The sequence below is a fragment of the Equus przewalskii genome, chromosome 1 (genome assembly GCF_037783145.1).
Source record: "Equus przewalskii isolate Varuska chromosome 1, EquPr2, whole genome shotgun sequence".
Classification (NCBI taxonomy): domain Eukaryota; kingdom Metazoa; phylum Chordata; class Mammalia; order Perissodactyla; family Equidae; genus Equus; species Equus przewalskii.
The window spans coordinates 51,518,281-51,538,740 of NC_091831.1; the positions used below are offsets into that span (position 1 = coordinate 51,518,281).

Below are 20,460 nucleotides of genomic sequence, written 5' to 3' on the forward strand. Positions count from 1 at the left end.
GACTTTCACTAGTTTTGCTTGCTCTTGTGTAGATGCCTCCAATTTGTGTCATTCAGAATACCCAAAGCTAATCCAGATGTGACATATAGTACTTGGGATGTGGGCAGTGTCCGTCCATCAGCATAGCCTAAGATGACATTTGAAATTGGTAAGAAGCCCTCTTCTAGGGGCCAGTTTCTTTTTCTTGGGTAGGATACATTTGCCATTGGATTGACTGCCTTTTTCCTTTGCTGCTGCCCTCAAGAGCCAGTTGCTGTTTTTTGAACATCTGCCATGTGCAAAGCACTCTCAGGGATATTGTAAATGTAGGAACCAAAGAGTTTAGAATAAGGCTGGCAAACAATGAAGAGGTTGTTACCACATTCATGGCAGAGACTGCTCAGGGAACTTGATGCTGCTTCCCATGAGCCCAGGGTCAGCCTCAGAATTCTTCTCAATACGACACCCCCAGGCACACTACCAACTCATCAGACCTGGGAGGTGCTGTGATCCTTGGCTTACCCAGCTTACCATATGATCCAACTCATAGTCCATACATACATGAAAGAGGGTTAAATATTTAAGTCTATCAAAACCTTGGGAAGTAAGAGATACAAATAATAAGTTCAACAGGGGTCAAAGAAAGAAGAGAGGACTTCCAACTAGAAAGAGCAGAGTCTTCCAGGAGGATCTAGAATTTGAACTGGATCTTAAAGAGGTTAGGTTAGAACTTAAGATATATCCTCCTACATTGCTTAAATAATTCAATTGTGGAATTCAGGAACAGCAAAGAAACTGTTTTTGAGGGCAAGGACTATGTGGTATTGCTTTCCTTAAGACTCCCTATTGCAGCCAGCGCAGCAGCATGAACATATCAAGGACTCAGGAATTAGGAGTTGAATGAATTAAGTTAAATACAAACAAAAAGGACAGTTTCCTCAAGGAAATGTGTGCAAAGAGGTAGGGAATGAGGTAGTAGAAGGGGCTATCAGGAGAGTCCAAAAGTTGAACTTCCAAATTGGAGACACCAAAGGCAGGTCTTGCAGTTTATCCTCTCGGTGTCTGTTAACTCTCTTGCCTTGAGGTCCAATGGGTAGACCATGCTCCATCCTCACCCGTGGTGGAGTTGACCAATCTATGAATTTGCGTCTCCTTTCTAAACACTGTCTTGATAATCAGGGCCCTGGCCAGTGGACATTCTGTTGGTAACACCTCTGCAACATGCTACCCAGGCACTCTCATCTTCCTTATCCCCTAAACCCACAGAAGGCCTCCTGGCCCTTATCAATAACCGGCAGTCCAGGAAATATCACACAAGGGGCTGAGATTAGGGAGGCTGAGGCTGTGCTTCTGTTCCTCCATCTATACCCCACCATTCTTACAAGGACCTGAATCAGGTAGATGTAAGCACCCTACACCTGGAGTAGCTGCTTCTTATCATCAGTAAAGAATTTCTCCCTAAAGGAGAGTCAGGTAATTTCATAAGCAAGAGCCTCCCTCCGTATCACTCAGCATGCCTAAAATGCTCTGATAACTTTCCAATGCCTGGATATTTCAAGAAACTTTTACAAGGGAAAACAAAACCCCAGCCAGGCCCTGGAGTAGAAAAACTGGTTTCTGTTTAAAAAAAAAATAAACAACAGCCTTTGAAAAATCTCTATTTAAAAATTCTTAAATTTGCCTCTAAATGCAAGTTGTAATTAATAGAAGTTGGAGTTTATACTGTTGATGTAAAAACACCCTCAGGCACAAACTAATCAAGTGTGTATGTCATGCTGTAAACTACAGCAAGTTCTTTGTCTGACCCAAAAAAAAGCTTGCCAAACAGCAGTTTTTCTTTGTCTAGCTCCTTTATTGTCTCATTTTTGTTTTCGCTCTACCTCACCCGCTTTGAACCTAGCTATAGTATTTAAGAAACTTTGCAGGTCCCATGTTTTATTGATAGTTTTCATCAAGCATGAATTTAAATTTGAGAATAGATTAGGTGTCTTAGCCCCTTTTCTTTTTGATAAATAACAAGAGGTTTCTACTTATGATTTTCTGTCCTCGGGGCTTTATCATTAAGATTAAATAACTACTCTCAAGCATGCCACTGCACAAACATCTTTTCAATTATGTGAGTAACAGATGCCTTCACAAAGGAACTATTGAAAATTCAGAAAGCATGTTTCCAAAAAAGAAAGGAAAAAAAAAAGTATCAGATGACAGAAGAATGTAATTGTTTACCATTAAAATATATCCTTAACTCTTCCACTGAAAACCTCTTGGAACATTTTGTTTTTGTACAAGTGATTACAGAGTTTGATCAAAATAATAAATGTTTGGGGAATTGTTGAACCTTCCAGAAGCTCTGGAACCTGTGGTATCTTACATGCATGGGACTTGAATGCAATAGTCGTTTGCCCGTTGTTATGTGTGGAGACTGCCTTCCTTCCTTCCTTTGTGGGGTGTGCATCGTGTTGAAAACACTGTAGTTATATTGGTCTATTATTCTTGAAATAATGTTGATGTGCCCTTGAAATGGATCCACACAACTTGAATCTGAGTTGGTCATTGTTTAATCATTGAGAATAATAATTGCTGCCATCTTTGCTGGCTGGCATTGTGGAGGGCTGGGTACTGTTTATGGTCCAGGCCCTCTGTTGTGAGCATGTATTTTAGCCCCTGGAGTATACAGTCAGCCTTTTTTAAGTCCATTCCAACTTTCTGCATCGTGGTCTTCATTTGAAAGACATGGGGCTAACATCAATCTAGACCCTCTTAGAAGTGGCAAGGAGGCATCATAGAAACAGATTCCCTCATGAGCTTTCAGTCTAGTTAGAGAGACCATGGGAAGCTCAGACTCAGTAAGGTTAAGTGCTACAGGCTGGAATTCATGGGGGACATGATTCTTAAGGCCTGATCCAACTAGGATTACTACTTTTGGAGAGCATGGGCATGATTATCCTGGAGTATTGTAAAAGGAGTGGTGTGCCCAATGCCCAAGCCATAGGGCTGCTTCTGTTGTAATGGGTCGACCCTTTGTGGAATGGCCACGTATGTATTTTGTAGGTCTGTTGCCCCTGAGAAAAGGAGAATGCTCACCCTGATTAAGACAGACAGTGCCTCAGGAGCTTGGAATTTTCTTAACCCAGGGGTAATCATTTCAGTGTCTCCCCAATGTTGGTGTTTGTGAAACAATGTATGAAGATGCACAGCTATCTTGCTGAGATAAAAGCAGCTCGGAGAAGAGGCAGATCTGCGTTTGAACTCAAATTTTGGCACTTACTAGCTGCATGCCTTTTAATGGTCATTTAATTATTTCACACTAAACCTCAGTTTCCTCATCCATAAAATGAGGATAAAATAGCATATCTGTGTATATTCCTTTTTGTAATTGTTGAAGTCAAGGCATACAAAGTGCCTCGTATTAATAGGAATTTAATACATGACAGCTGCTATTAATATTGTAATGCCGAATCAATATATAAGAACAGCCAGAACTTTCTCTCCCTACCCTCCAACCTCACCTTTAACCCTGGCCCCCACAGCCCATATAAATCCAGTTCAATGGGCCTGTCACCCTTGAGCCGCCTCTCTCACATTGACACAGCTTGATGGGAGTCAAGCCACCATCTTCCTGGATCCCAACACCATGTACCTGTCTTTCCTCTCTTTGCTTAGTTAGGGTCATAGTCACTCCAGGACCATGGAAGAAGATGTCACAGTTATCAACGGGCCTAAGAAACCACTCTCTCACCACTTCTAGGGGCAAGTGGAGAGTATTAATGCCTTAAATGGTTTTCCTGTTCATCTTCTGCTGCCCTTTGAGTAGGTAATGAAGCTCCTGGTGAGCAGATAATTTTCCCAAGGAAGAGCTTTTCTGAAGACAAGTGGCCATGTTTTGTTGTTGATGATAATGGGCCATATACCTTTTAGGTATCTTAGCATAGAATACAAATGATGGTATTTATACCTACTTCCCCCCCTCCCATTTTTTTTTTTGTTTTGCTGAGGAAGATTCACTGTGACCTAACATCTGTTGATGATCTTCCTCTTTTTGCTTGAGGAAGATTCACCCTGAGCTAAGATCTGTGCCAGTCTTCCTCTATTTTGTATGTGGGTCGCCGTCACAGCATGGCTGCCAACAAGTCGTGTAGGTCTGTGCCCAGAAACTGAACGCAGGCTGCCGAAGTGGAGCATGCCGAACTTAACCACTAGGCCACAGGGCCAGCCCTGTATACCTACATCCTTTTTAAAGAGCTAGGTACAGTTTACCCTTGGTAGCTCACAGGCAAGCTAAGATTTTTACACAGAACCCATGTTGCATTCTCCCACCATTTTCTTGGCTCAGATGGGTCCTGCCATACACTCATTCTCCATAGCCTACATATCAGCATGGCATCTCCCTCCATGGTTTGGTGCTCAAAGCTTTCAGTTCACATCTTCATCTGTTGGAAGGGGACACTGGAGGCCTCATTATCAGCTCTCTTGGTTACTGGTATTTTGCTCCTCACACTCGGCACACTAATTTCTCTACTCTACTGAAACTCACACCATAAAACAGAGGAGATCTTTATCCGGAGCCCACATCTTTTTCAGATGGAGCTTGGCTTTTAAAAGAACAGAAACGAGGCAGCACAGTTGCGACTGTACTTAGCAAGTGTTGTGCCCACTGAGGCAACAGTGCCACTTCTTTGCACGTTGACGTAGCACGTTTATGTATTTGACTCTTGTTTCGGTGCCTACTCCCCAAATGCTCTTCCGCCATTTTTAGTGTCATGGTCTGGCGCCCTGAGAGGTGAACAGTATGTGAGATTAGAAACTTTCTATACTTCTTGGAACGTTAACAAGTGTGTGTACTTCATCTTCAAAGAAGAAAAATATACCTTCTATTGGCTGCATATTTTGTGAAAGATTGCTTCCCACACTTCACAGTGAAGTTATATTTTCAATTTCTGGCTGAGAAGGGAAATGTCTGGCCAAGCCTTAGAATTTATCAACCCTGGAATCAACTTGGTGGTGTAATGACTCCATTTGGGATCAGATCAGGTCTGAAGCCCCAGTGGAACCAATATGTCATTTCTTTTCCACTGCCACAGGAAAACCTAATAGTATAAGAGTAGCAGTAGCATTTTTGCCCTGACATGCACACTGACTTTATTTCCCTCTGCCCCTAAAATATTCTGCTCCAAGGGCACCAGCAGATCTCTGGGCCTGGAATTTTTTACTGGTTTGATACCATAAACGTGTCTATGAAGTAACTAGGGTGAGTTTGAGGTTCGAATACAACCCTAAAGATTTCCCACTTCTTTCCCCCACTCTCCGGGTTGAATCAGTTCCAGACATTATTATAATACCATTTTTCAGAGCTCTATAAATAGATGGATTCTCATTTCTCCTCTTAAGCACTGTTTGCTAAATGTTTTGGCCCAAAAGTTCAGTCATTCCATGCAAGCATTAATCAATACAGGAGACATTAGTGGTTACTTGCTCAGATGAGATTTGACATTATTTTTCCTCTGCCTGTGGGGAGGGGAGGAGAATGTTGCCTAATAAAGATGAAGGGTCTTTTCTTCTTTTGTATGAAATGCAAATGATGAGGACATGTGCGACAGACATTTCTCGAATGTGAGGCTGCTGCTTTTTGTTGAGAAAGAGAGGCAAGACCCTGGAGGATTTTAGAATTTGTAAATATAAAATTATCTGCCTTGGTGTTTAAAAAAATAATAAAAGGGAGAACGAGTTGGCAGGTTGCCAGATTACTTACATTACAGTAATAGATTTGCTGACCCCTGACTCCTGCTGTAGAGAAATGTATTGAATTTTTCATAATATCAGATGAGGCAGATCTAAAAGCCTAGTATACTGAGCACCATTATTTAACTTGAGATTTAACAAAGCCGAAATCTTTTCAAACCAGCAATTTCTTGTATGATGATAATTTAGTGGCTCAGACGCTAATAAATCAAGGTTACAATGCCATTGATTTGTTAATTTTAACTTGGGTTGATTTTAAGTCGTCTTTATTTTAAAAAAAAAAAAAAAAAGGAGGAGAAAAAACCTTGCTGTTCACAGTGACTGAATTTAATAAGAATCTCCATGATAGCAAAAGGCTCCCCTACTGTTTCTGCTTTGGGGTGGAAAATGTTATTCTTGTATTATTCCTAGGGAAAAATAAAATCTCATGCTGCTACAAATCTTATGCCTATGGAAAGATGTTATTTTTTAATACATGGTGGCTTACCTATTTCAGATCCATTAATGGCATCGTAAATAAGCATTTTGCTAATCTGAAATGTGAAATCTGGATAATAATAAAGGCCCATTTATCTGCCCAGCTTTCAATCCCCAGACTGGATGTAGACCGGGGGAAATATCTCTCTGGATTTTCTAATGAATATATTGCTTCTCTTCCCCATTACTTCCACCCACCTAAAACCCAACCCACATTCTTGGAGTTGTAGCCCATTGAAAATATTTCTCCTGCGGAATGAGTTCTTGGGGGCGGGGGTGCATTTTTGCTTTTATCTGTACAGTTTAGAAACTGATTAGATCTTTGTTGTACTAAAAATATTTGAGGAATAATCATCTGCAAGGCGCAGGCATGTTGCATTATACTAAATTCTTTGTACAGTACAAACCTACTCAGCTTCCTGCATTAGGCAATGTTGACCTTAAGTTGGCTAACCTGTTTTTAATGGTGTCGCATGTACGTTAAACATTTAAATGTTCAGAAAACTGTAATAGCTTTCGTCCTGTTGTACTGTAAAAACTTCTAATAATCAGATGATAAGATCATATCCTGTGGGGTAATTGTGTTGTACCATGACAGGATAACTGAAAAAACATTCAGTGAAAATCGCACCAACGGAAATCACTACATGAACAGCGATTGTGTGCGTGCGAGACCGTGCCCTGTTCTTCAGGGCTTAGCTGGTCATATTTCTACTTGTTTCCTTTTAGCTGCTGCCTTTCTTGTTTTATTTTGGGAGCTTTTTTTCCCTGAGCCACTATAATTATCTTTCAGTGATTTAGAAGGGGAAAAAAAACACTCAATTGACCTTTACACGCACACACTCACACACACTCACATACAGTCCTTCTGGAAGCCTTAAACAAGCAGGGCTTGTGTTTGGATTCAGTTTTACCTTAGTCATGCCTCTTTCCAGATACAAGAAACATTTAATTCCAGATTTCCTGCTTCTGGCTTTAGGCCTTTGACCAGCAAAGTGAAATGTATTTTTTACTGCTGTCGACCAGCCAGCTGCTAAGTTGAGTGAAGGGAAGAAAAAAAATGAAAGCAAAGGGAAAAAAAAGAAATAAAGTAGAAATATTGCCCTGCCTCTTGAACTTGCAAAATTGTATAGGGAAATTAAAGTCTCCTTAGCACATATCTAGAAAGCTGGGTTGGCCCAGGACTATCAGAATCTGAGGGGTTCTGAGGGGTCCCACCTTGGGTGTCTCTCCCACCCAGTTCTCTGCTTCCTCTCACGCAGCTCCCCACACTCAGAGGTAAAGCTTCTCAGTGAAGAGGGTCCCTCATGGTGTCACCATCTTAATTAGAGAATGGAGTTCGAGGGAGAGTGGTACCAACAAATGGTAACCATCGGAATACCCAGACTTCAATGCTCCTTTGGTTCCCATGGCAACCAAACAAAAGTAAAACAAACCTATCTGTCCCAACAATGAAAATATAGTTTCATTAAAGTCAAATTAAAATATTTTTGCCAATTTAAAGTATTCAGTGCATTTCGCTCTCAAACAAAAATCCCCAACCTGCCCATGTTGAAGAGGATAAAGTCCCTGGCAGAACCACGCAGATGAAAGGAATTGGGGGGAATGTTGGGGACTTTACAGATGAGACGGAATAAATTCAAGTATGAACAAGATTGCTTTTTTCTCTCCTCTTCTGCTTAGTTATGCTTTTTATTATATAAACATTAACTGTAATATTACAGTGGGAAGCAGGTATTTGGCAGCCATATATTATTTTAGTAAGTCTGCATAGAGAGAACAGTTTCCAGTTTTAGCAGCTGTAACATGTTTAAACTCAGTTTGTAATGGGATCTGAAGATAACTATTTCCCATGGGCTGTGTTGATCTTCATGGCTGGCCCGCTGCCAGATGTAGGGCTCGAAACTATTATTCACGCCTCCTTGCACATACCTTGTCCAAGCATGCTCAGTAAATGAATTTTGTTTCTAATATGCTATAAATTGGGATTTGATTCTCCCATAATTTACTTGGTATTTTATTAAAGAGTGAAATATTATGATCACAAATGTCCCCACGTCTGTACTCGCAAACCTGAACAGTTGTGTATGTTTAAGTAGCTGAGAGCCAAATTGCATAGCTAGAAACCAATTTTAGGAGAGCGAACAAATATCCAAACCAAAGAAGTTTTTGCCTGGGAGTCTTAGTTTAAAAATAATTAGGGTTCCCAATATTTGAACAGATTTATGTTGTTTATAAGCCAAGTACATTTTCTTCATTGACTCAACTTGTCTTATTTAAAACAAATTATGTTTGCTGTATTAAAGTTCATATTTTTAGGGCTGAGTCTTGTATTAATCCCACAGTGAGTCATTAATCATACCAAATGCATTATAAAAACTTTAATCACTGAAGTTGAAACTGAGATTGTAATGCAATCCATCCCTTTTAATTACATCAGCTATTTTTCCCTTTCAGATCAAGTGCTATGTCGCAAAGGGAAAACAGATTAAAACTAGAGCTGTTTGATGTTTCTCTTTTTAGAACAATTTTATGTACTTTGTTTAAAAAGTTATATAATTAAAATGCTTGAATTTTTCAGCCCTCTGATTTTTGTGGCTTGAGTGGTCTATCTGCTTTCCTTCTCACTGGGGGCCTCTTTTACTTGGCACCCCAAAACAGAGCCCCTCATAGTGGCGTCACCCACCCCCCTCAGAGTTCTGGATGAGACAGCTGTCTCTTGGCCATGCTGGGCTTGCCTCCCATTAACCTCTTTATCTTAAGTGTCTAGTCTGTATTTTGACATGAATGGAAATATAAACTTCGGAGACAGGCAGAACTAGGTTCAAATTCTACCTCTAACAAATGGTGTGACTCTTACACAAATTATGTAAACTTTTTGGGCCTCAGTGCCTTCATCTGTTAAAAAGTGAATAATAATAACGACAGCAATAATAGTAATACTCCATAGTGATGTTGTACAGATTACATGAAATAATCTATATAATGTACCTAGGGCATTACCTGGCACATACTAGTACCTACTAGAGTATAAACCTCTTGAGGTCAGGAGCTTTGAATGTTTTGTTCACTGCTGTATCTCAGTGCCGAGAACACTGCCTGGCACGTAGTAGGTGGTCAATAAATAATTGTTGGCAGAATGATAAATGATTGGCAGCTGTCATTATTGTTGTGGTGTTGTTGGCACTTAGCCGGGTTCCACGGGCAGTGATAATGATATAACTTTAGATGCTTCCATTGGTATGCTTGGTATATAGATTCACAAAATCAGAAAGGGGTCTTGCAAAGAAGTATGTAAGTTACCAGGTACTGGTTTTGACCAGAGAAGTAGATCGCTACTTTGTGAAATACGTTTCTAGAAATGCTTTGGTGTCATTGGAGATGAAGTCATTCCTTAAATTGATTGTGTTAAGAAAAGAAGTAAAGCCCCATAGCATCAGTGCGACTGGAATTACCTCCCCTGATTGATCCTCTCTTCTAATGTCCTTTCAGATTAATCCTACCCTATGAAAGGTTTATTAAAGGAGAGGAAGATAAACCCCTGCCTCCAATCAAACCTCGGAAACAGGAGAACAGTTCGCAGGAAAATGAGAATAAAACAAAAGTATCAGGAACCAAACGCATCAAACATGAAATCCCTAAGAGCAAGAAAGAAAAAGAGAATGCCCCTAAGCCCCAGGATGCATCAGAGGTGAGTTGCTCTCCTCCGCAGAAATTCTTCTGTGAGACATGGCTGCCTCCGGGTCTTCCAGAGCCCTGCATCCATAGCCGTGTCCCTGTGCAACTGCAACGCTCGACTAAGAAATCAAATCATCTAAACTTCACAGTTCCCCAAATAGTGGACCTTTTGGTTCGCTCAGGAGCTGAAAGGCAATGCTGGTATTGAGTGGGATAGGCCAAGAATAGGATCTAGAAAGATGTGAGCATCCTGCAGAAAACTGATAGCAAATGTCGACTTTGAGATAGAAGGAGCCAGAACTTCAGCCATGGGACTCCGGTACCAAAGATGTGGCTTCTGTCTGGATCTATCTGAGGAGCCAGTGTGACTTTGAAACACACTTTGTGGGATCCAGCAAGGAGAGATGCTGAAATGGACGTGCTGTGTCTCTGCAGGACTGTCCTGAGAACTTGAGAGATTCTGTTTGCCTCCCGTAATTAACCTCTGTGCAACAGCCTTGGGTTGAGACCAATTTAGAAACACCTTAAGTACATATTATTTATAGGAGAATTTTGAAACGGTTCCCCTGAAACCATTATTATCTCTTGTGGTAACAGGTAGTTTCTGAACCTTTTAAAACAAGCCCCAGCTACCCACAGCCCCCACCAGCTCTTAGGGAGAAGCCATTACTGTCAGCCTACAGTCAGCCATGGAGACTGATCTGGGCTCTGTTTCAACATGAATCATAAAAACCTTGCTGCCCATAAAAAAAACTTAGCAGCCACATTTGGAGACAGCATGTTCTAGGATTCAACCCCAGAGGGAATTTTGGTGCTGATATTAAACACCCCCTAAAAATCAGGTTTGTAATGAACACATAAGAGACTCCGTAATTAAACACTGGCTTAAAACACACACACAACACACACCAACCTCCTAACTAGAAATTAACTTACCCAACTGACTCCTGTGTAAGAAGATAGTATTAATACCAAGAAGAGAGGTGGGGTTTTTTTGTTTTTATTTTTGTTTCATAATTATCTTAATCTCTAGTAATTAAAAAGGGGGAGAAAAGATGTTGCAGAGATTTCTAAACATCTGCAAGCTTGCAACATAAATGGCCGAAAGCAAGGAAATTCCAAGTTAAGGCTTACATTCCATTCTTCCTTTATCCTGTTGGCCTGGTGATTTATTATGGTGTTTTGGATCAGCGAGTTCTATTAGATACCATATGTACAGCATTGCCAAAGCACCAGGGGACAAACTGAGGACCAAGAGGCCGGCTGACCTTTGAATGGCTCCACTTTGGGGATGAAGTTTGAAACAGTTGGTTTGTGAGTTGGGGGAGGAAGCCTCAGCTCGTGCGCTGAGCCCATCAGCTTGGGAGGTGACCATTGCCGAGAGCACGGCCTGACTCCCTGCCGTCTTTAGGTTCCTTGTTTCCTAAAGACCCCATGCTTCCCTGCAGGGAGCTGTGTCTTGAGTGTCAAAGGTTATTATCATCATCAGGTTATCCAAATTACCTGGAATCTCATACCCTCTCCTAGGTTGACCTTATGGTAAGAATTGCTCCCTACCTCCAACATAGACTCAGGTTATTGACCAAGTATCATTCTCCTCAATGACTGTGTGTTGGGGTTCAGATTTTATTGTTGTCATTGTTATTTTTATTGTTTTTAATGTTCGATGTTTTCAATATGAAGCAGTGAACTCAGTGATGATATAGGAAGGCTTATAAAGCCCTTCTGCTCAAACCCACTGTCTTAGGTAATTGGATTGCAAGTTGCTTGGTGGGCAGATAGCGTTTAACATACTAAGGCAGCTCATAAAATGACTTCCTAGAAGAGAGGCCCTTTACTTTTTTCTGCCTAGCTTTCAAAGACCTCCTAAACCTGTTTTAGAGCCAAAAGCATAGAATTCCGTGTAACTGAAGGCCTAGGTCATAGCAACTTCAGTAGGACTAAGCATAGCCCCACTTCAAACCGCAGCCCCAACAGAAACTAGCATTTAAATGCAATTTGCCTTTTTTCCTTGCTGTACTCATTTTTCTGTATTTTTATGTAATGCATAAACTCAAGAGACCAATGATGATTGTTAATGTAGAACAAGTAATGATATTTGCACTGGAAAAGGCAGCTATTAGTACAAAAAAAAAGATGATAAGCAAAGGCTCTTAGATATAACAGATCTCTAAAAAGCAGGGTAGCTTCAATTGGATTTAGGCGAAATTATCTACGAAATGGGTGCGATTCCTTAAAATTTTTGTTTCTATGCATCCCTATACCAGCATCCTCAGTCTTACCCAAAGATGCTAATGTGGCCGACTCTTCTTTTCTTAACAAAGAAGAACTTCAAGGGATGAGATGGAGGGGGAAACAAAGACGACCAGCTCAATACAACTGTTTTGTGATTGTTCTCCACTAAGACATGTCAGGGCAGAATGACATGAGTTTTGAAAGGGCTTGTCAGTCAGCTGGGTCACAGATGGAAAGTTAAAATGGCCTTCTAAGGTCAAAGTTTGCACAGCTACATAATGCAATGAATGGGTCAAATTGTGCCCACAACTTCTGTCAGTAGCGACACATAAAGAGCATCCATCTCATTGACTACAATTTATTTCAATGAACAGAAAAGCTGTATTTGTGGTGGCGCTAACTGCCTGAATTTTGACAACTTCATTTTTAGCTTTAATAGAAATGTACTTGGCTGCAGCCTAGAAGGACTTAAAGTCCTTCTGTCCCTCAGGTAGACAGGCTGACGTGGCATCTGCATAATTTTTCAATATTTTTGCCTTACCTGCATGTCATATGGCACCGAGTAGAAATTATTAACACTTAAGCATCGCAAATTTTCATGCATCACGTTGAACACGTTAAGACAGGATTTGCTGTCTCAAAGAATGGCGAGGAGTTACCCTAAGTTTGTTGTTGACATGGGTTTGGTTGGATTTTTGAAAGAGAGATGCTTAAAAAAATCTCTCTCCCAAGTGTCATAAAGCACAACATGTAATTTAAAACCCATTTGGATAATTGACTGATTTGACAAGAAGACAACCTCAGAATTAAAATATGTATTAGAATCAGGGAGCGGTACGATTGTACGCTCTCAGTACATAACGCTTTGCTATCTTGATAGGTGTCTCATACGGGACCAGAGTGAATATACATATTTCCCCTAATGTTTCTGTAATTTAGATTTCTTTGTTTAGAGCTGTGATGAGGAGTAATAAAGCTTTACAAAAACTCCGTGAGCTGATTGACAAGCCTGTTTTCAAGAAAAACTGCTGTGTGTAATATTTTATTTCATAGAAAAATGTGTCAATGCATTTGGCTTCCTTCTGACTGTCTTCTGAAATATTTTTTCAGGTTTCATCAGAGCAGGAGAAGGAACAAGAGACTTTAAACCAGAAAAGCATCACTGAGCCTCTTCCAGTAGCAGACATGAAGAAAAAAATGGAAGGGTACCAGGATTTTGCAGCCAGGCCCCTGGTGTCTAGAGCTGACCCAGAAAAGGACAACGAAACAGATCAAGGTGCCAACAGTGAGAAGGTGGCAGAGGAGGCGGGAGAGAAGGGGCCTGCTCCTCCGCTCTCAGGTGCCCCTCCGGCCCCTGAAAGGGATCCAGCCCCCATCCCCGGGGCCGGCAAACAGTCACTCACCTCTCCCAGCACTCTCATGGACTCAAAACAAGAATCTAAGCCCTGCTGTTTTACAGAGAGCCCTGAAGATGAACTCCAAGAAGTATCCTTCCCTGGCTTCCCCACCACACAGCCACCGCTGGCAAACCAGAGTGAGATGGAGGATGACAAACTGCCCGCCATGGCAGATTACATCGCCAACTGCACCGTGAAGGTGGACCAGCTGGGCAGTGACGACATCCACAATGCACTAAAGCAGACCCCAAAGGTCCTGGTGGTCCAGTCATTTGACATGTTCAAAGACAAAGACCTGACTGGGCCCATGAATGAGAACCATGGACTTAACTACACCCCCCTGCTCTACTCAAGGGGCAACCCAGGCATCATGTCCCCACTGGCCAAGAAAAAACTTCTGTCGCAAGTGAGTGGGGCCAGCCTCTCCAGCAGCTACCCCTATGGCTCCCCACCTCCGTTGATCAGCAAAAAGAAACTGATTGCAAGGGATGACCTGTGTTCGGGTTTGTCCCAGGCCCACCATGGCCAAAGCACTGACCACATGGCGGTCAGCCGGCCGTCAGTGATTCAGCACGTCCAGAGTTTCCGAAGCAAGCCCTCTGAGGAGAGAAAGAGCATCAATGACATTTTTAAGCATGACAAACTGAGTCGATCGGATCCCCACCGCTGCAGCTTCTCCAAGCATCACCTTAGCCCCCTTGCTGACTCCTACGTCCTGAAGCAAGAAATTCAGGAGGGCAAGGAAAAACTATTAGAGAAAAGGGCGCTCCCCCACTCCCACATGCCCAGCTTCCTGGCCGATTTCTACTCGTCCCCTCATCTCCACAGCCTCTATAGACACACTGAACACCATCTTCATAATGAACAGACATCCAAGTACCCTTGCAGGGACATGTACAGGGAATCGGAAAACATTTCTTTTCCTTCCCACAAACACCAGGAGAAGGTCCATGTAAATTATCTGGCGTCTCTACACCTTCCAGACAAAAAGTCGGCTGCAGCGGAAGCCCCCACAGATGATCAGCCAACGGATCTGAGCCTTCCCAAGAACCCGCACAAACCCACCGGCAAGGTCCTGGGCCTGGCCCACTCAGCTCCAGGACCCCAGGAGAGCAAAGGCATCTCCCAGTTCCAGGTCATAAGCAGCCAGAGTCGAGACTGTCACCCCAAAGCCTGTCGGGTATCGCCCATGACCATGTCGGCCCCTAAAAAATACCCTGAGTCACTTTCGAGATCGGGAAAACCTCACCATGTGAGACTGGAGAATTTCAGGAAGATGGAAGGCATGGTCCACCCTATCCTGCACCGGAAAATGAGCCCTCAGAACATTGGTGCAGCGCGTCCAATAAAGCGCAGCCTGGAGGATTTGGACCTTGTGATTGCCGGGAAAAAGGCCCGGGCAGTGTCTCCCCTAGACGCATCCAAGGACGTCTCCGGGAAGGAGAAGGCCTCTGAGCAAGAGAGTGAAGGCAGCAAGGCAGCGCACGGTGGGCATTCCGGGGGCGCATCGGAAGCCCACAAGCTTCCCCTGTCCTCCCCTATCTTCCCAGGTTTGTATTCTGGGAGCCTGTGTAACTCGGGCCTCAACTCCCGGCTCCCCGCTGGGTATTCTCATTCTCTGCAGTACTTGAAAAACCAGACTGTGCTCTCTCCACTCATGCAGCCTCTGGCTTTCCACTCGCTTGTGATGCAAAGAGGAATTTTTACATCGCCGACAAATTCTCAGCAGCTATACAGACACTTGGCTGCGGCCACACCTGTAGGAAGTTCATATGGGGACCTTTTGCACAACAGCATTTACCCTTTAGCTGCTATAAATCCTCAAGCTGCCTTTCCATCTTCCCAGCTGTCGTCTGTACACCCCAGTACAAAACTGTAAGCCCAGCTCTGCCCAGCATCCTAAATGGCATGGCTGACAGAGCTGCACTCCTTACCCTGGGGGGCGATGGCTTGCAGAGTTAGAAGTCGGTATTTCTCCTAATCTAGGGGTGAGATCAGTCCCTGCCAAAGGGGCCGAGAGGGGAGGTGAACATACCTGATTTTTCTGGGACAACTCCAGCCTTGGCTGGTCGGTCTTGAGCCCCTTTTCCAACCCAGATGCCCTGGAAGCCCAGATCGTTCACTTTGCACGGGGGTCTTGTGAAGGGATTGTGTGTATCCAGGAAGAACTTAGAGGACCCCGCCTGAGTTCTGATGGTCAGGAAACAACCTGGGCAAAAAAGGCGCAGGCATTTCAAAGAAGGGGCAAGGAAGACTGGCAGACATATGCCAAGGGATGCCCCTCTTTTCATAAAACTCCAAGGTTCAATCAATGCAATGTATAGTGAAACTTCAGCAGATCTTTCATTTTGACACTATTAAACAATCCAGAGAAGTAAACACTGTTAAACTGACTGTATATATTTGCTTCGTAAAACTACCCGTATCACTGTTTGCTCACCTAATTTATATACAGGTAGTTCCATTTTCTCCTGGTTCCTTCTTGTCCTTTTTTTTTTTTTTTTTAATTAAACAGTATCGCTTTTGTTTGCAGGTCTTTTGTTTTTGTTTTGTTTTATTTTGTTTTGTTTTGTTTCAAAGGCTGACTGACTGTCCGAGTTGTTGACGTGTGTTTGTAATTTTTCCACATCTTATCATTTTGAGCAGCTTTGGGTGGTCAAGTTATTGTTTACAAATTGAAGCAACTGATTCTAGTGGAACAAATGAAAAAGAAACAGTTGAGCACACAATGGTGCAGAGAACGTTCCTTTGCAGATCCGCAACTTAAGGATTTTGTTCCTCATAAATGGCATAGTTGAAAGAGCTTATACACTGCTTACCCGGCCAAAGGCTTTGCTTTGAAGTATTGGGTTACGTGAAAATATCAAGCATTGTACTTACCTTATCTAGGCTGTGAAACTGTCCTACATACCAGAGGAATCGTAAAAACAAAAACCTCACTGGCAGCACGCTGCTGAATAACAACAGAGTCTAGAGGACATATTTGTGGGCTGCACAGATATTTTAGGAATTTCAGAAATTAGAACAGGAGCCAAAATGATTTACATTGGTGTTGGCACTGATCCCTTTAAACACTCTGGGAAAGGGGGCTGGGAAGAGGATGGCACTCCACTATCCAGAAGCAGATGAGCAGCAGCAGGTGGCCCCCGTGCCAGACACCTTCCCTGGGCCGTGGTCTCTTGGGTAATAGGTAGTCACATGGCCTTCATCAAGTTGGTTTCTTGTTGTTCCCAAGAAGAACCTCCCAGGCCACATCTTTGGGGAAAATTGGCATACTGGATTACCCGTTTCAAGAGAAAGTCATCCTCTTTGGGTTTCCGGGGCTTGAGTTTTGTGTGCGCGCGCGCACACACACACGGTGGCTTCTGTCATGTTTTTAACCACCTGGCAATACAGCCCGCTTTATGAGTTCTTTTATTGTTGGAAAGAAATGGTCAAGCTGTTCAAGCAGTCAAAAGATGTGGAGAATGTCTATTGTCATTCTTGCCACTTTATTTCATTTGCTGCCAAGATGTAACATCAAGGTGGATGCGTTTTCTAAGTGTGTTAAAAGTCGATCGATACAGAGAGTGGATTTTCTTTCCAAGCCCCGTCCCTGCTGCTAAGACTGCTTTGATGAACTCCCCCGCCAGCCCTCCCCTCCCCCAACACTACCAGTAGACATTAGAACCATAGTTAACCAAGTCTTTTACCTCTGAGATATTTAATTCTATGAAAATTGATGACAATTTTCAACTTCTAAATAGCTAACTCGACTGCAAAATAATCAAAACTGGTAAACAATGAAACTGCGGCTCTTAAACAAAGCCATGCATGCCGTGCATTTGTATTGAAATGTCTCCATGATACGAAGCCAAATATTCAATGTAACATACTTAATATCCAAAGGTGGAAACAAAAGAATGTAGAGATCTAGTGTTAAGAGTTCCATTTGCTTCAATTAATTATTTACCTTCCTGTGGAATAATATATATATATTTAATAGAACCATAGATAGACTAGTAGAATTTAGATTATAAATGTGTGAATGCAGATTATCCTGCTATTGCACAAGATAGAAGGGGGAAAAAAAAATCTCAATTCCAGCTGGCAGAATGCTAGCCAGGACACATATAAGAATGTTGCACTAGATTGAATGGTCCCGGAATCAGAGGCCATGGAAGAACAAGGAGACTCCAGTGGTTCTGCAGCAGACATGGGCTAGATCGTACGTGGTTACTGTGAGTTGGTTTCTCAAAGAAAACGGGGGCTGTCAGTCCCTGGTGGAGCTCACCTAGCCATTTGGAATATAGGCCATTTGTTTTCCCCACTGCAGTGATTTCAGTCTGGTTTCATCATGTTGGAATTCGATCACACCATTTTCAAACAATGTTAACATAGTCCAGCTTTTGTTTTTCTCATCTCTTCCGAGAGGAGACTCACTGTTTCTGTCTGAGGAAGCTCATACCCTCGGCAAAACATGAGGACAAATAAAGAGAAACGGGGGTATACATTCCCAGCAGAAGCAGTGTGTTATTTGTTTTAAAACTCTGAGCAGAGATCTTGGAAATCTTTCAAAAAGACCATTGAATTCTTCATTGGCTGAGAACTACGTTTTAAAAAGTCTTAAATAGGGCTTTGTTTGCATTGTTCGAGTTCAAGGGGCCTTATTATTGAATGGAATTGCACAAGCCTTTCTTTGTGCAAGCAAACCATTGTTATTGGTAGTTCTGTAAAGGAAACTGTGGAATCTAATTGGCAATGGAGTCATAAATCTATTTACTGAGTGTGGCTTCCAAGAAATGTTGCAATTCAAAATGCACTAAGTCCGTGATTTACTGGAGATTTGGAGATTCTAAATAATATTTTTTAAAAAGCCTTTCCATGCAACTTCTGGTTTAACTTTTGGCAACTCAACATAAAAAAAAAAAGAAAAACAGCCCAACTGAGTTTCAGAATTAAGTATTCTCCTAGTAAGTGATTCTAACTTGTAATATTTGCCGCAGGACTGACTTATTTATTTAATAGCTAGAAGCTCTTAAGTTCACTTGTTTATCAGGGCATATACAGAAGGGTTTGTTAAAACTCAATGTTGACTTTACAACTTTCTGACCTGGTGCATGAATTCTCAAGTACTGTATTTCACTGTGTTGGTGTGTCTGATGGAAATTTCGAGGTGATCCCACAAAAATATTTTATGTAGTGTGCCTTCAAAGAGAACCATTTCTTTCTCTTCACTTGTTGTCCCACAAAGTCACATTTGGTGGTGGTCAGCCAAGTCCCATCTGGTCCAGTTTTACTCTTGTCCCAGTTTTAAAAAGAAATGGGAACAAGTTTGCCCTGGTGAGACCCACACCATTGCAATGATTATCTTGAGCACTTAAATTCCAGTGTTGGCTGTTGATGTATTTGATATTCTGCTTGTCTCCCCATGGTTGAAATATGTCTCAAGAATAGCAGCATAATCTCTTGGCTGTTTATACTTTTTTAAACTTTCCTGTGTTGTAAATATTGTATACTTTTGGTGATTCCAGCTATGTAACCTCTATGCTCTGTAAGGTGATTATTTGTATATAGCAACATGGCCCAGTGATATTATACAGTTTCCCAATGGAGAGGTTATTGAGTAACCTTTGCATTAGTTTAAACACTACCAGAAGAATGCTGAGCCAAGTATAAACACTCAATTTTGTATGTTTTCCAAATTGTACTTATTACTGCTTTTGATACTGTATTACGTGCCAATAGTTTCCCAATCACATAGCAGGCAAGAGATATTTTGTACTTTTTGATCCACTGTAATATTTAATAAAAAATGTTACTATCTGTTTCCTTTTGGGTGTGAGTAATCTGTCACTTCTTCCTGAGGAGCCCTGTGGCCTCACCAGCGTACTTTCCACCCTACTGTCTTCAAATTGGATAAGAACAATAATGATGATAATGATGATGATGATGTCTGTAGTTTGTAGAGAACCTGTTGGGTGCCTTTAATCTTCACAACCCCCTGTAAATATGGTTACTCTCATTTTACTGATGAGAAAACTAAAGAGATAAATCAGCCAGCCCAAGGCCACCTGACTAACAAATTGTAGGAGTCAGGATTTGAACCCAGGGCTCTTAAGTCTATGACTTCCTTTGTATACAAGATGCTTCTCTTGGCAGATAACAAAAGTCATTGTTTATTTATTCGGTCAACAAAGATTTACCCATGTCTCACTTGCCAGGCATAGTTTTAGGAGCTGGGAATACAATGGTGAGTAAATGATAAATATTGTCTCTGGAGCTTATAAATCTTATAGGAAAGAGAGTTAATCAAATAGTCACCCGTATAAATACAAAACCTCAACCTGACCTAGTTCCAGGGAGAGGAGTGTGATGACTAAAGCGATACATGAAGAGGAAGTGGTGGTAAAACCGATACAAGAAGGATGAGGTGACCAAGTGGGAGGGAATTGGGAGAAGGATCCAAGCGGAGGGTAAAGACCTCAAGGCAGGGACAAGTTGCGCTTATTACAAGGATTGAAAACATGCCTGTGTGACAGAAGCATAATTACAAGGTCCAGGGAATGAGGTTGAGGTGAGGTTAGAGAGTATAAGCAGGGCCCAGCCAGGTAGGTCCTAATAGACCAGCTTGAGCATTTTGGTCTTTATCTTAAGGAAAAAGAGGTTTAAGCAGAGAGGTGACATATTCAGATTTGTCTTTTTCAGTGTCGCTCTCAGCTGCTGTATGAAGGCAGATTGAGAGTTGTCTAATACCAAGATGGTGGTCATTTCGATTGAGGTGGTGAAATAGGAAAGTGGACACATTTCAGAGGTACCTAGAAGGAAGGATGAACAGACTTCGTGATGGATTAAATGGAGCAATTGATGGATATTCAGGAAGGGTTGAAAAGCTAGGAAAATAGCATATTCTGACGTCTGGTGATGATGGACAAAGATTGCTGACCTTTTGTTTCCTTAATCCTCTGCCTCCAGG

The 20,460-nt window shown here is 42.0% G+C and overlaps 1 protein-coding gene across 5 annotated transcripts in view; it reads left to right on the forward strand.

The window, feature by feature from the left end:
• Window positions 1-19,314, forward strand: part of ARID5B (AT-rich interaction domain 5B) — a 175,651-nt gene extending 156,337 nt beyond the window's left edge. For all 5 annotated transcript variants that reach the window (XM_008532588.2, XM_008532580.2, XM_008532595.2 and 2 more), the window contains 2 exons: window positions 9,688-9,886; window positions 13,219-19,314. In XM_008532588.2, coding sequence (XP_008530810.1) covers window positions 9,688-9,886; window positions 13,219-15,384 — 2,365 coding nt within the window. In that variant the 3' untranslated portion in view covers window positions 15,385-19,314. The remainder of the gene's footprint in view (window positions 1-9,687; window positions 9,887-13,218) is intronic.
• Window positions 19,315-20,460: the final 1,146 nt, after the last annotated feature.